Raw genomic sequence first — 14108 nt, 5'->3', positions numbered from 1 at the left:
CAGACCTGTTACATCATATAATGTCCCTCAGTTTGCGTTTGTTAAGTTCAGGCTTTGCACATTTGGCGAGACTTATCACAGCAGTGATCCTCTGTCCTTACAGAGTTCCACCTTGCAGTACTCTGCCAATTAAGGAGGCATCTGCTAGACGACCCCACCATAAAGTTACTCTTTTTAATCAGTTTGTGTGTGTGTGTGTGTGTGTGTGCTTTGAGACCATACAAGTATCCTTTTCCTCATCAAACATTTACGCCTTAGTCTGAGCATCCATTATAATTCTTGCCCAGAATCCATTATTACTGTGATGGTTGACACCTGAGGATTCCACCCAGCTTCCATACTTAGGAGGGGCCGAGCAACAGGCCCCATGTGTTCATTAGTTGGTATCAGTATGGACTTACAGATTTGTATTTTATTTAGTAGGAGGAAAACAAATTTTCTTTGCAGTGAGGTTTTCCTGTAAATGTTATGGTTCTGAAGAGCAATACCTTTCATGAGCCGTTTGTTTGCCTCCCTTTTTTTTCTGTTGCTCTTATTATTTGTTTTGATGCTCATCATCTTGTCCTTGATTTTGACAGTGGGAGCCCTGTTCAAGCTGACTTCAGGGCCTTTTTCCTGTGTCCCCCCCTTTCTTAGATGGGATGTTTCCTTATTTTTTGGCAAAATAAGACATACAAGGCTTATCATGTAGTTTTGCTTCTCAGCCCTGCAATCAGATATTTCTTACCAGAGTCCTTTTGGCAGAAAATAGTATTTAGAAACAAATATTTGGGCCATTGGCATGCTCATTTGCTAAATGGGTGTTGCCCTCCCCTACCCAGGCTTTCTCAATGGGCAGAGCTAGGAAATATGTGCATGTCACGTGGCTCCTGTTACCCTTTCCTTGTCTGCTCACTCCTCCAGACCCTGTGTGTAGCTCATACCATTTGGCTCCCATCTGCTGTCAGCCCGGGCCCCACTGGGACACTGCCTTGTTCTGCCACCTTCCTTGTTTGGCAGCAAACTCATGGGATGGAAGGAAGGCTTTTCACTTTGAGAATTTTGCTGATAATATAGAAGTATTTTTGTCTACTTTATATAATTAAGTGTAAATAATCTTAGCCTCTGACATTATAACTTTAAATAATCGTATGAGTCGGGGGGGCAGTGCCCGTGGCTCAGTGGGTAGGGCGCCAGCCCCATATACTTAGGGTGGCGGGTTTTAACCCAGCCTCGGCCAGCTAAAACAGCAGTGACAACTGCCACAAAAAATAGCCAGGTGTTGTGGTGGGTGCCTGTAGTCCCAGCTACTTGGGAGGTTGAGGCAAGAGAATCACCTAAGCCCAAGAGTTGGAGATTTCTGTGAGCTGTGATGCCACAACACTGTACCAATGGTGACACAATGAGACTCTGTCTCAAAAAAAGAAAAAAATTGTATGTGTTGGAAAACTTGTGTTTTTTTGTCCTAATCATGGCAGTGCCCATTACAATTTGGGAATTTTGGCTCGGTGCCTATAGCACAGTGGTTACAGAAGCAGCCACAAGCACCAAGGCTGGCAGGTTCAAGCCTGGCCAGGGGCCAATTAAACAACAATGATACCTGCAACAAGAAAATAGCCCCACATTGCAGCTGGTGTCTGTAGTCCCAGCTACTTGGGAGGCCAAGGGAAGAGAATCACTTAAACCTAAGATTTTGAGGTTGCTGTGAGCTGTGATGCTGTGAGCTGTGGGCAACAAAGTGAGAGTCTGTCTCAAAAAACAAAACAGCAACAACAACAACAAAACCATTCTGGGGAGTTTCGAAGATAGAGACTAAAGGATGGGAAGGAGGGGAGAGGTGAAGGCCCTTCCGTGTAGGAAACACCTGATAAGTACAGGTAGTGACAGAGATGGGTGGAATTAAAAATACCAGGGGCCAGAACTTCCTTTATTCTTATTTTCCCTCCCCCAGTATTTCTACTTTCAACTTCCAGTAAAAAAAAAAGTAAAAGTGTTTTTTGTTTGTTTTCTTCATTTTTGATTATCTTATACTTGATGGAAAAAGCACCACAGGTTAAGCTAATTCTCCACTTTGTTTATCTTTGGGTGGAGTTGGGGGCGAGGACAGTGGGAATGTGAGCTGGAGAAGGGTAGGAAGGGGCCAGCGCAGAGTGGAGAGACAAGGTGGGAAGCAGAAACAGTGGAGAAAGAGCTTAGCAAGAAACACAGAGGAAGGAAGAGTCGGAGGAGCTGGACAGTGTGGGAATGGGCTCTGCAGAGTCAGTCGCTGCTGAAAACGCACTTCAAGTGGTGGGGATGAATTTTTCCGTGTTTTGATGGCCATTTGAGTATTTGCTTCCTGGGAACTTAGTGACAAAAGATGTTGGCATGATGTATGTATTCGTTTTTTCAAAAAGCTACTTCTAAGCCTAAGTAAATTTCTAAAATCTTCTGCTGCGTTTTTTGTTTGTTTGTCACTTTTAGGTGATGTGCATTCTGCCTTCTAATCAGAAGAGCTATTATGATTCCATTAAAAAATATCTGAGCTGGGACTGCCCAGTCCCAAGCCAGTGTGTTCTCGCGCGGACCTTGAATAAACAGGGAATGATGATGAGCATTGCCACCAAGATCGCCCTGCAGATGACCTGTAAACTCGGAGGCGAGCTGTGGGCCGTGGAGATACCTGTGAGGAGCCTGTTGCACTTTTCCATTTAATAATCAGTCAATTTTTAAAATTAAAGCAAAGTAGGCAGTAGTATCACATGATCCCAGAATTATTTGGTTGGTCCGTTGAGCTTTTGTCCTGGGTTCTGGTGTCACATAACGTTGGACGTCCAGAAGGTGAGGCACAGCTGCTCTTCTCCGGGACCTTCAGTTAAGCTGCTAACTTAGAATATTTCATGGAAGAGAATCGAGTTTGGAAAAGACTTAAAGGGACCTGATTTGTATCCCACCCACCCCCAGCTTCTGTTTTACAGTCTGAGGGCCATGGTCTCCAGCTTTGCCAGCTTTCAGCAGGAGCCTCACTCTCAGAGCAGCCTGGTGCCCTCGACGGGGCTTCCTAGAGCTCCGGGAACTGGCACAGCCTGTGATCTGAATCTGCAAACTGGTGGAAACTTAGAAAATCCTCTTCTTTTTCCTGAATGTACTGTAGCCACCATGGAAGAAAGTGAGGAAATGTGAAATGAGGAAAGGTTGCCCATTTCTTTCTTCTGTTTTTTTTTTTTTTTGCAGTTTTTGGCCTGGGCTGGGTTTGAACCTGCCACCTCCGGTATATGTGGCCGGCACCCTATGCCTTGAGCCGCAGGTGCCACCAAGTTGCCCATTTCTTATATTGTAGGTCACTATGAAACTTTTGAGATAGACTGTGTTGGAGTCATTATTTTCACTTCTAAGGAATACACAGTCCGAGGCGTCCTTTTGCACGTTTCAACTTGCTTGCCTTAGCCGTGTTACCGGGAAGGCTTCGTTTGTTTCCATCTGTGTGGATTTGAAGTTTTTGATTTTGGTGTATCTCCAAGTTTTCATAGTGCCCCACATACGTGTATAATCAGGATGCATGTGGTTCTCTCCGGCTCCAACGCCCCCTACCTATACCCCGCTCCCCCCAGGGGTGGAGGTGCACAGCACCTTAGAGGTCTAAAGGATGGGGATGGAGTTCCTCTGCAAATTTTTCAGACCAGAGGTCAAGAGGTAAGGGAGAAATGGACCGATTAGGGTCTCAGAATCTCTTTAGCCCCTAGAACCTCTTGCCGACCCACACAGAAGATGAAGGGTATTTTGGACTATGGTGAGTCTCTTAAGCCCAGTATATCCCATAGTTTTCCTTGACCTTTAAGTCTTTCTGGTTTAACAATTGGCCTCATCTGGATCTTGATCTCTCTCTTAGATTAATTTAAATAATTCAGTAACTGGAAGCAGTTTTTAAAAATATTTATATTAAATCATTGGGGAAATTATTCCTCACCCCATTAAATGAAGACAATGTTAATTTTATAGCTGAAGTCCTTGATGGTGGTCGGTATCGACGTCTGTAAAGATGCATTCAAGAAGGAAGTGGTGGTCGGCTGTGTGGCCAGTGTTAACCCCCAAATCACCAGGTACTGTGAAAACTACCCTAACACAGTCTGCAGTTACTTAGACAATTAATTTTGGGTTTCGCTAAAGAACTTAATAGCAAGGGAATTGTTTGTATTAGTCATTCATATTTTAATATTGAGGTAATGTGTAGCCTCATTAAAAAAAATTTTGTTCATTTGTTAGGGTATGATATTGCTCATATTTCAATCATCTTTCCCAAATCATAGAGGGGTAGAAATTCTTACACATTTACTTATTTTCTGAATGTCCATGTTGTATTGGGACGTTACATATATACCTATGCTAAGTAGTTGATTTCAAAATCTGGATTAGTATCTTGATCTGAGCTGCCACTTACGCTGTGATCAAGTTCTGGTTATCTAACTTTGGTGTCTCTCACTGTATTATCCTGTAAAATGAAGATAATGTGCGTATTTCATAAGGCATGTATGGTAATTATGTAAGATAAAGTGTTTACAGGGGTGATCAATGGGTGTTTAACCCTTTTCCTTCTCTGTTGCACATCGGAAGAAGGGTTGTCTTGGACCACGCATTAAATGTACAAACATGAACAGAAGTTGATTTACAAAGAAAAGGTCTATGCATAATTTTTGTGATATCCAACACCACAGATAAGCAAAAAAGTCCCCGTAAAAACAGCATGAGGCCTATGGGCCTCCGTTTGGACACCCCTGAATAGCCACCCATGGTAAATGCTCAATACATATTTGCTATTACTATTCTTGATACTTGCCGATATTTGACGTAGCTGTAGTTCACACAGCTCTTAAAAACATGGGCAAGATTGGGTAATGCCTTAAACATTGGCCCATAATCCTCATTAAATTTTAGTTGTTAGAAATGTTCTTATATTTATAACTAAACAATGTTTTCTGAGGCTCTAGAAGCTGCTTGCAAAATGTTTTTCTCCTGGTTTATTTGATATACTCTGTTAAATTTGTGGTCAGATAATATATTTGGGATTGAAATAAGAAAAGTAACCTCCTGCTTCCAAGCCTACAGCTCCATTCCAGCTTGCATGAGATGCCTGTTAACATATGTCAATTCATTAACCAAGTTGATAAAGGACGTTCATTTTTTTCCTTTGTACATCTGGAATTTATTTTGTGGTAGAGTGAGATAGGGATTCATCTTTGTATTTTTCCCCAAGTCGTCAACAGTTATCATCAAATTTTTCTAGCTTTATTGAGGTATAATTAACAAACAAAAATTGTATATATTTAAAGTATACAATATGATTTTTTTTCTTTTATTTCAGATTAATGTGAGGGTACAAACAACCAAGTCAACATATTTGATGTTGTTAGGTAGAGTCCCTTTTGTGCTTAGGTACCTCACTCAAAAGGTGTGCCAAACACCCCCACACCTTGCTCTTTCAGTGGGGGCACCCTACTCACTCCCTTCTCCCCTTTCTTCACTTCTGCTCCCCCCAACTTGAATTGAAATGAGTTTTTTTTTTTAACGTGGGCAGACATTAGATCAGGGGTCCTCAAACTTTTTAAACAGGGGGCCAGTTCACTGCCCCTCAGACCACTGGAGGGCCGAACTATAGTTTAAAAAAGAAAACTATGAACACATTCCTATGCACACTGCACATATCTTATTTTGAAGTAAAAAAACAAAATAGGAACAAATACAGTCACGCCTCATGTGGCCCACGGGCTGTAGTTTGAAGACACCTGCGTTAGATTGTCCACTTGGTTCATATTAGAATTGAGTGCATTGGATAATTGTTTTTCCGAACGCATAAAGCACACTTTGTTAATCCACTTCTGAGTTGATGGGTATCTAGGTTGTTTCCACATCTTGGCGATGTAAAGCATGCTGCGATAGACAATCTAGTGCAAATGTCCTGATGATAAAATGATTTCTTTTTCTTCCTCGTAGATGCCTAGAAATAGGATTGTGGGGTCAAATGGGAGGTCTAATTTGAGTTCTTTGAAGATTCTCCACACTTCTTTCCAAAGAGGCTGTATTAGTTTGCGGTCCCACCAGCAGTGTAAAAGTGTTCCCCCCACCACCCCGCTCTACGCCAGCATCTGCAGCTTTGGGACTTAGTAATGACAGTATGATGTTTTGATACATGTTTTGTGCAAGTGCGATCATTACCACGTTCAAGCTAATTAACATATCCCTTACGTAGTCCCTATATTTTTGTGTGGTGAGAATATTTAACATCTGCTCTCAGCAAATTGAGGTACCCAGTAGTACATTATTATTATCTGTAAGCAACATGGTGTACTTTGGGTGTCAGGAGCTTATTTATCTCATAGCTGAATGTTTTCAACCTTTGACCACCCTCTCCCCACTCTCCACTGGTAACTCTTCTCTATGCAGTGGTTGTATGAGTTTGACTTTTTAAGATCCTACATATACATGGTCAGGCAGTATTTCTCTTTCTGTGTCTGGTTTAATATATCGTCCCCTAGGTTCATCCATGTTGTTGTGAATGGCAGGATTTTCTTTTATAAAGCTGAATAATACAAGTATTCTCTGTGTGTGTTTGTGTGTCTGTCCCAACTCTTTTTACCTTTATCTGTCAGTGGACACTTAGGTTGATTCTCTGTCTTGACTATTGTGAATGATGCCGTAATGAACTTGGAAGCACAGATAGCTCCAACATACTGATTTCATTTCCTTTGGGTATATATTGAGAAGTGGGATAGCTCGGTCATCTAGCAGTTCTATTTTTAACTGGTTTCCATCGTGGCTGTACTAATTTACTTTCTCACCAACAATGTATAAAAGTTCTCTTTTCTCCACATTCTTCCCAACCCTTCACTTTTCACTTTTTGATAATAGCCACCCTAAATATGTGAGGTGATATCTCATGGTGGTTTTGACTTGTGTTTCCCTGATTAGTGATGTTGAACACTTTTTAATCTATGTGTTGGCCATTTCCGTGTTTTCCCTTGAACAATGTCTATTCAGGTCCTTTGCCCATTTTTTATTAAATCATAGATGTGTACATTAATGTAATCATGGGGTACGATGTTCTGGTTTTATATATATTTTAAAATATTTTCTTTGAACTGGTTAACATAGCCTTCACAGCATATTCTTAGTTATTGTGTTAAGACATTTATATTCTACACTTAGTAAATTTTACACGTACCCTTGTAAGATGCACCGTAGGTGTGGTCCCACCAATTACCCTCCCTCCACCCATCCTTCCCTCTCCCCTCCGCTCCCTCTCCCCTTTCCCCTTCTTCTTGGGCTATAATTGGGTTATAGCGTTCACATGAAAGCTATAAATTGGTTTCATAGTAGGGCTGAGTACATTGGATACTTTTCCTTCCATTCTTGAGATACTTTGCTAAGAATATGTTCCAGCTCCATCCATGTAAACATGAAAGAGGAAAAGTCTCCGTCTTTCTTTAAGGCTGCATAATATTCCATGGTATACATATACTACAATTTATTAATCCATTCATGGCTTTGCCCATTTTTAATTGGATTATTGCTTTTTGGGGTCTATTATGTTGTGTGAGTTCCTTTTATATTTTGGATATTGTTCCCTTAATGCATATATGACTTACCAATATTTTTCCCTGTCTTTAAGTCTATAAGTTTCCTTTTCATTTTGTTGATTCCTTCCTTTGTTATGCAGAAACTTTGTTGCTTTTGTTATCTGTGCTTTGGTGTTATATCCAAAAAGTCATTGTCAATTTTAGACAAGGTAGCATGAGGAAAAAAAATCATTGCTAAGACAAATATCTATGTTTCTTCTAGGAGTGTTGTAGTTTCAGATCATGTGTTTAATCCATTTTGAGTTAATTTTTGTATGTGGGGTAAGGATCCATTTTTTTTTTTTTTTTTGCATATGGATGTCTACTTATCACAACATCATTTATGGGAGAGACTTTCTTTTTCCTATTATGTATTCTTGGTGCCTTTGTCAAAGATTCATTGACCGTATATGTGTGGATTCATTTCTGGGCTTTCTATTCTGTTCCATTGGTCTAGATGTCTGGTTTTTTTTTTTTCTTTTTACTAGTACCATGCTGTTTTGATTGTTATAGCTTTGTAATATAATTTGAAATCAGAAAGTGTGATGCATGTTTGTTCTGTTCATTTAAGATTGCTTTAACTATTTGGGGTTTTCTGTGTCATAAAATGTTAGTTTTTTTTTTTATTTCCATGAAAAATGCCTTTGGAATTTTGATAAGAATTGCATTAAAGTTTTAGATTACTTTGAATAGTATGGACAGGGCGGTGCCTGTGGCTCAGCGGGTAGGGCGCCGGTCCCATATGCCGGAGGTGGCGGGTTCAAACCCAGCCCTGGCCAAAAAAAAAAAAAAAAGAATAGTATGGACACTTTCTCCATATTAATTCTTCCAATCCATGAACATGCGATATCTTTCCATTTATTTGTGCCGTCTCAATTTATTTTATCAATGTTTTATAGTTTTCAGTGTACATATTTTTTACCACTTTGGTTAAATTCATTTCTACATCATTTATTCTTTTTGAGGCTATTGTAAAAGAGATTGTTTTCATAATTTGTTTTTCAGATTGTTAGTGTTTATAAACAGTTGATTTTTGTATGTTGATTTTTTTTTTTTTATCCTGTAACTTTATTAAACTTTTACTAATTCTAAGAGGTTTTGGTTGAGTCTTTAGGGTTTTCTGTATATAAGATTGTGTTATCTGCCAACAGACAATTTTTCTTTTTCCTTTTCAATTTGGATACCTTTTATTTCTTTTTCTTATCTAATTGTTCTGACTGGAGCTTCCAGTACTCTGTTGAGTAGAAGTGGTAAATGGACATCCTTGTTTCGTTGATGCTCTTAGAAGAAAGACGTCTGACTTTTCACTGTTGAGTATGATGTCCATTATGGGCTTGTCACATATGGGTGGCCTTTGTTGTATTCAGGTACATCCCTTTTATACCTGATTTGTTGAGAGTCTTTCTCTGAAAGGATATTGAATTTTGTCAAATGCTTTTTTCTACATCTATTGAAACAATCATACAGTTTTCTTCTTCATTCTATCACTGTGGTACGTCACATTTATTGATTTACACATGCATCTCAGATATAAATCTTGATCGTAGTATATTGAGGAAGGAAAAATAAATCTTACACTTTCTGGTGGTCCTGAGAATGCAGTTGCAGAAGAACTCAGTCTCCAAAGATAAGAAATAACTTGAAGAAATACACTAAACAGGAATAAACTTGATAGAGACCATGTAACAAATAATATCACTCTGGTTTCTTGAGAAATATAATCATTAGCTTTGTGTGATTTTACTAAAAATTTTCCCATGACCTAACATCTGTAACTGTAACTCCATATATATATATAGTATAAAAGAGCTTTGTGGGGATGACATGGGGGAGCTCAATGCTTTAAGGCTGTGATGGCCTGCTGAGTTTCCCTGCCAGCTAATAAAATTCCTTGCCTTGTAATCTTTGGTGAGAGTCTGTTGGTTTCAAATAGACAGTCCTACAATGGTATGACCATTTTAGTATGCTGTTGAATTTTGTAATTTCTTAACATATAGTGTCTGTCTGGCTTTGGTATCAGGTAATGTTGGCCTCAAAATGAGTTTGTAAGTGTTTCCTATTCTTTAATTTTTTGGAAGAGTTTGAAAAGGATGCATACTAATTCTTTAAATATTTGGTAGACCTCATCAGTGAAGCTATCAGGTTCTGGACTTTTTTTTGTTCGGAGATTTTTGATTACTGATCCAATCTCCATGCTCATTATTAGTCTGTTCTCTCTATTTCTTTATGGTTCAATCTTGGCAGGCTGAATGTTTTCAGGAATTTCTTTTTGATTATCCAAATTGTTCATGGTTGTCCTTGTGATTTTTGTATTTTTGTGGTATCCGTTGCATTAAAAAAAAACTATTTCTACTTTTTTATTTCTGATTTTGTTTGCTTGAGTCTTATCCCTTTTTTAATTAAAATTGTCCCTCAGTATCCACAGGGGATTGGTTCCAGGACCCTCTGTAGATAATAAAATCCAAAGCTGCTCAGGTTCTTCAGGGAGCCTTCCATACTTATGAGTTCCACATCTGGAGATTCAAGCAACCATGTCAACAAAGCCTGTTGAAAATGCTGTTGTTTAAATTCCTGAATGTGGAACCTGAGGATAAGGAGATTCAGGCATAGTTAGTCTAGCTAAAGGTTTGTAAATTTTATTTATCTTTTCAAAACACCATCTCTTAGTTTTACTGATTTTTTCTATTTTTTTATCCCTGTTTTATTTATGTCTGCACTGATGTTTATTTTTTCCTTCCTTTTGCTAACATTGAGCTTCTTTTTTGTTTTTTTATTTTTTGATGTAAAAGTTTAGATTGTTTATCTGAGAGCTTCCTTTTTTGTTCATGTAGACATTTACTACTATAAACTTTCATGTTCAAACTGTTTTTACTGCATCCCATAAATTTTCTTATGTTATGTCTCCATTTTTGTTTGTCTCAGGTATTTTTTTTTTTTGATCTATTGATTTTCATGGGCGTGGGTGTGGTCTTTTATTTCCACATATTTGCAAGTTTTCAGTTTCCCTCCTCTACTGATTTCTAGTTTCATCCTGTTGTGGTCAGACAAGATACTTAATATAATTTCAGTCATCTTAAACTTGTTAAGACTTGGTGTTGTTTTTCCTGGAGTATGTTTGTTCTGCCTATGCTAGAGCAGAATGTGTATTCTGCTGCTGTTGGGTTAAATCTATGTTCTATGTCTTTAGATTCATTCTGTCTAAAGTGTTACTCAAGCGAGCCTGGAGTGATGGCTCATGCTTGTAATCCTAGCACTCTGGGAGAGCAAGGTGGGTGGATTGCCTGAGCTCAGGAGTTTAAGACCAGCCTGAGCAAGAGCGAGACCCCATTTCTACTAAAAATAGAAAAAACTGTCTGGCATTGTGGTGAGCACTTATAGTCCCAGCTACTGGGGAGGCTGAAACAAGAGGATCTCTTAAGCCCATGAGTTTGAGGTTGCTATGAGCTATGGCACCACAACATTCTGTTCAGGTCAACAGAGTGAGACTATGTCTCAAAAAAATAATAAGAAGAAGAATACTGGTCATTCCTAGTCCAGTGTTTACATACTGATTTTCTATCAGTAATCTATCCATTGTTCAAAGTGGGGTACTGAGGTCCCATACTATTTATTATTATATTACTGTCTATTTCTCCCTTCAGATGTTGATATTTGACGTATACGTTTAGATGCTTTGATGTTGGGTGCACATATGCTTAGAACTGATACATCATCTTGATGAATTGATCCCTTTATCATTGTACAGTGACGTTCTTTGTCTTTGTGAATTTTTTGACAAAAGTCTGTTTTGTCTAAGTTCGTTTATTTATTTATTTATTCATTTATTTATTTATTTTTGAGAGAGAGCCTCAAGCTGTCGCCCTCAGTACAGTGCTGTGGCGTCATAGCTCACAGCAACTTCCAACTCCTGGGCTCAAGCGATTCTCCTGCTTCCGCCTCCCAAGTAGCTGGGACTACAGAAGCCCGCCACATCGCCCAGCTATTTTTGTTGTTGTTGTTTGCAGCCATCATAGTTGTTTGGTGGGCCCTGGCTGGATTCGAACCTGCCAGCTCAGGTGTATGTGGCTGGTGCCTGAGCCACTTGAGCCACAGGCGCCGAGCCTTGTCTAAGTTTAGTTACCCCTGCTCTCTTTCGGTTCTGTTTGCATGGAATATTTTTTTCATCCCTCCAGTTTGTTCACTGTGTCTTTAAATTTGAAGTGAGTCTCTTGTAGGCTGCATATAGCCTGAGCAAGAGCAAGACCCCATTTTCAGCTCCAGAATTTGTTTGGTTCCTTTCAATGATTTCTGCCTCTTCATTGAAATTCTTGTTTTGTTTATGTATTTTTCTAACATCATTGAGTGTTCTATTTGCATTCTCTTATAACTTGCTTAAAACAACTACAGTAGAACCTCCATAGTTGACCACCTGCCTACATTGATCACCTCCTTAAATTGACCTAATTTTCATAGCGTAGACAGCATCACATGTACAAATAAATAGAGTAGACCCAATTCCCTATGTTGAATATCTCTATATTTTGACCAGTTTGTTATAGTCCCTTGGGTGGTCAACTTACAGAGATTCTACATTTTTAAAATTTTTTGTCAAGAAGTTCATATATCTCCATTTACTTGGGGTTGTTTATTGGAATATTATTGTATTCCTTTGGTAGTGTCATATTTTCTGATGTTTGTCATGTTTTTTGAAGTCTTGCATTAGTATCTTTGCATTTGAAAAATGTTGCTTGCTCTTGACTGGCTAGCTGCGGGAGAGAAGTGCCCTCACTAGTCAGCCCAGACAGGTGTTCTGAGGTTCCCTCACACCTGTTCTATGGATGTGTCTGCTCTATATTTCTTGTTCTCTCTTTAGGGTAATTCTTAAAATTGCTTATGTTCTTTCACTTCCACACAGCCAGGCCATCTACCAAGAGGCTCGCATTGTTTTCCTTTAGAGTCCTTCCCTGAAATGCTCATTCGTGTGCCTTCTGCTCATCCTGCAGAATTGACATAGCTGTCTGTGTGAAGTGCTTGTAATTCCTGTCTGCAGGGACGTGTTTGGGCAGCCAGCATGGGCAGGGTTGGTGGTGAGATGTGTGGAACATTTGGGGTGCTTGTGGGTTAATTGAACAGATCTATAAGCAAGGCATCCTAAGCCACCTGTGGGTAAGCTGCTGTTTTGTTTTTTTTTTTTTAATTTTTCCTAAGTGAGTTATGGGTGAGTGTCTTGATGGCATTCACAGAGCAGTTGGTAAGGTCTGTAGCCTCCCTTTCCTGCTCCCAGATGCTCTCCCCCCACCCCAGCTGTGCTGATTACTTTGGTGTTGTGAATGAGACAAGAAAGAAGTGGGCATCTTGGGCAGCATCCTGTATAGCTGGTCTGCCAGGTCCTTACTAATTCTCTAACTTTCACTTTGTAAGAAAAACCATGGGCCTGCGTGGGGTTTCTCTGAGCGCTAAGTTATGCCACCCTGGAGGGGTGACACAAGCAAAGTGAATTCGTTTGTGTGACCCTCTTTAATCCATTTATTCTTGGATATTTTATACCAGTGGTGTGCTAGAACTACTTCTCCATGGACTCCTGGACTCCCACAGAGGTACTGTTATCCATGGGTAGTTGTCACAATTCACACTCTGGAAAGCAGATAATGGTAGAAACCTGTTATTCTGACGTCTTAGTGACATCACTCAGGACTTCCAGTTTGTTAGCAGCATTCCTAATTAATGTTACTATTTTTTCTTTTTTACTCTTTTGGAGACATGGCCTTATTTATGTTCTCCAAGCTAGAGTGCACCGGTTAGTCACAGGTATGGACCATAGCACTCTACAGCCCCGAACTCCTGGGTGCAAGCAACCCTCTTGCTGTAGCCTCCCAAGTAGCTGAGACTACAGGCATGCGCTTTATATTGTTGCATGTGTTTAGAGCTGTAATAAGGTGGGCACATACTTACCAGTAAGTTATGGGCTTCATTTTCCAGGTGCTTTTAATGAAGTAATGGCTTTAGCAAGAGAACTTTCTTCTGAAATCTAGATAAGTTTTAATTATGTTATGATTTTTAAATTTAAAAGGCTCACCTATGGAAATGGAAGTTTATGCTTGAAAAGTCTTTGACTATTTGGAAATTAGAAGAGCTTTTAAACTAATATATTTCTGGGCGGCGCCTGTGGCTCAGTGAGTAGGGTGCCAGCCCCATATGCCGAGGGTGGCGGGTTCAAACCCAGCCCCGGCCAAACTGCAACAAAAAAATAGCCGGGCGTTGTGGCGGGCGCCTGTAGTCCCAGCTGCTCGGGAGGCTGAGGCAAGAGAATCGCGTAAGCCCAAGAGTTAAGAGGTTGCTGTGAGCCGTGTGACGCCACGGCACTCTACCCGAGGGCGGTACAGTGAGACTCTGTCTCTACAAAAAAAAAAAAAAAAAAAAAAAAACTAATATATTTCTTTCTTTCTTTTTTTTTTTTTTTTTTGAGACAGAATCTCAAACTGTCACTCTAGGTAGAGTATTGTGGTATCATAGCTCATAGCAACCTCCAACTCCTAGGCTCAACCGACCCTCTTACCTCAG

The 14108-nt window shown here is 39.7% G+C and overlaps 1 protein-coding gene across 1 annotated transcript in view; it reads left to right on the top strand.

Annotated features, from left to right (window-relative positions):
- PIWIL4 (piwi like RNA-mediated gene silencing 4) overlaps positions 1–14108 on the top strand; it is a 55534-nt gene that overhangs the window by 35380 nt on the left and 6046 nt on the right. The window contains exons 15-16 of the mRNA XM_053561435.1: positions 2443–2643; positions 3958–4058. Of these exons, the coding sequence (XP_053417410.1) occupies positions 2443–2643; positions 3958–4058 (302 nt within the window). The remainder of the gene's footprint in view (positions 1–2442; positions 2644–3957; positions 4059–14108) is intronic.

Source organism: Nycticebus coucang, chromosome 14 (genome assembly GCF_027406575.1).
Source record: "Nycticebus coucang isolate mNycCou1 chromosome 14, mNycCou1.pri, whole genome shotgun sequence".
Lineage (NCBI taxonomy): Eukaryota > Metazoa > Chordata > Mammalia > Primates > Lorisidae > Nycticebus > Nycticebus coucang.
This window is presented reverse-complemented; position numbering and strand designations above follow the sequence as displayed.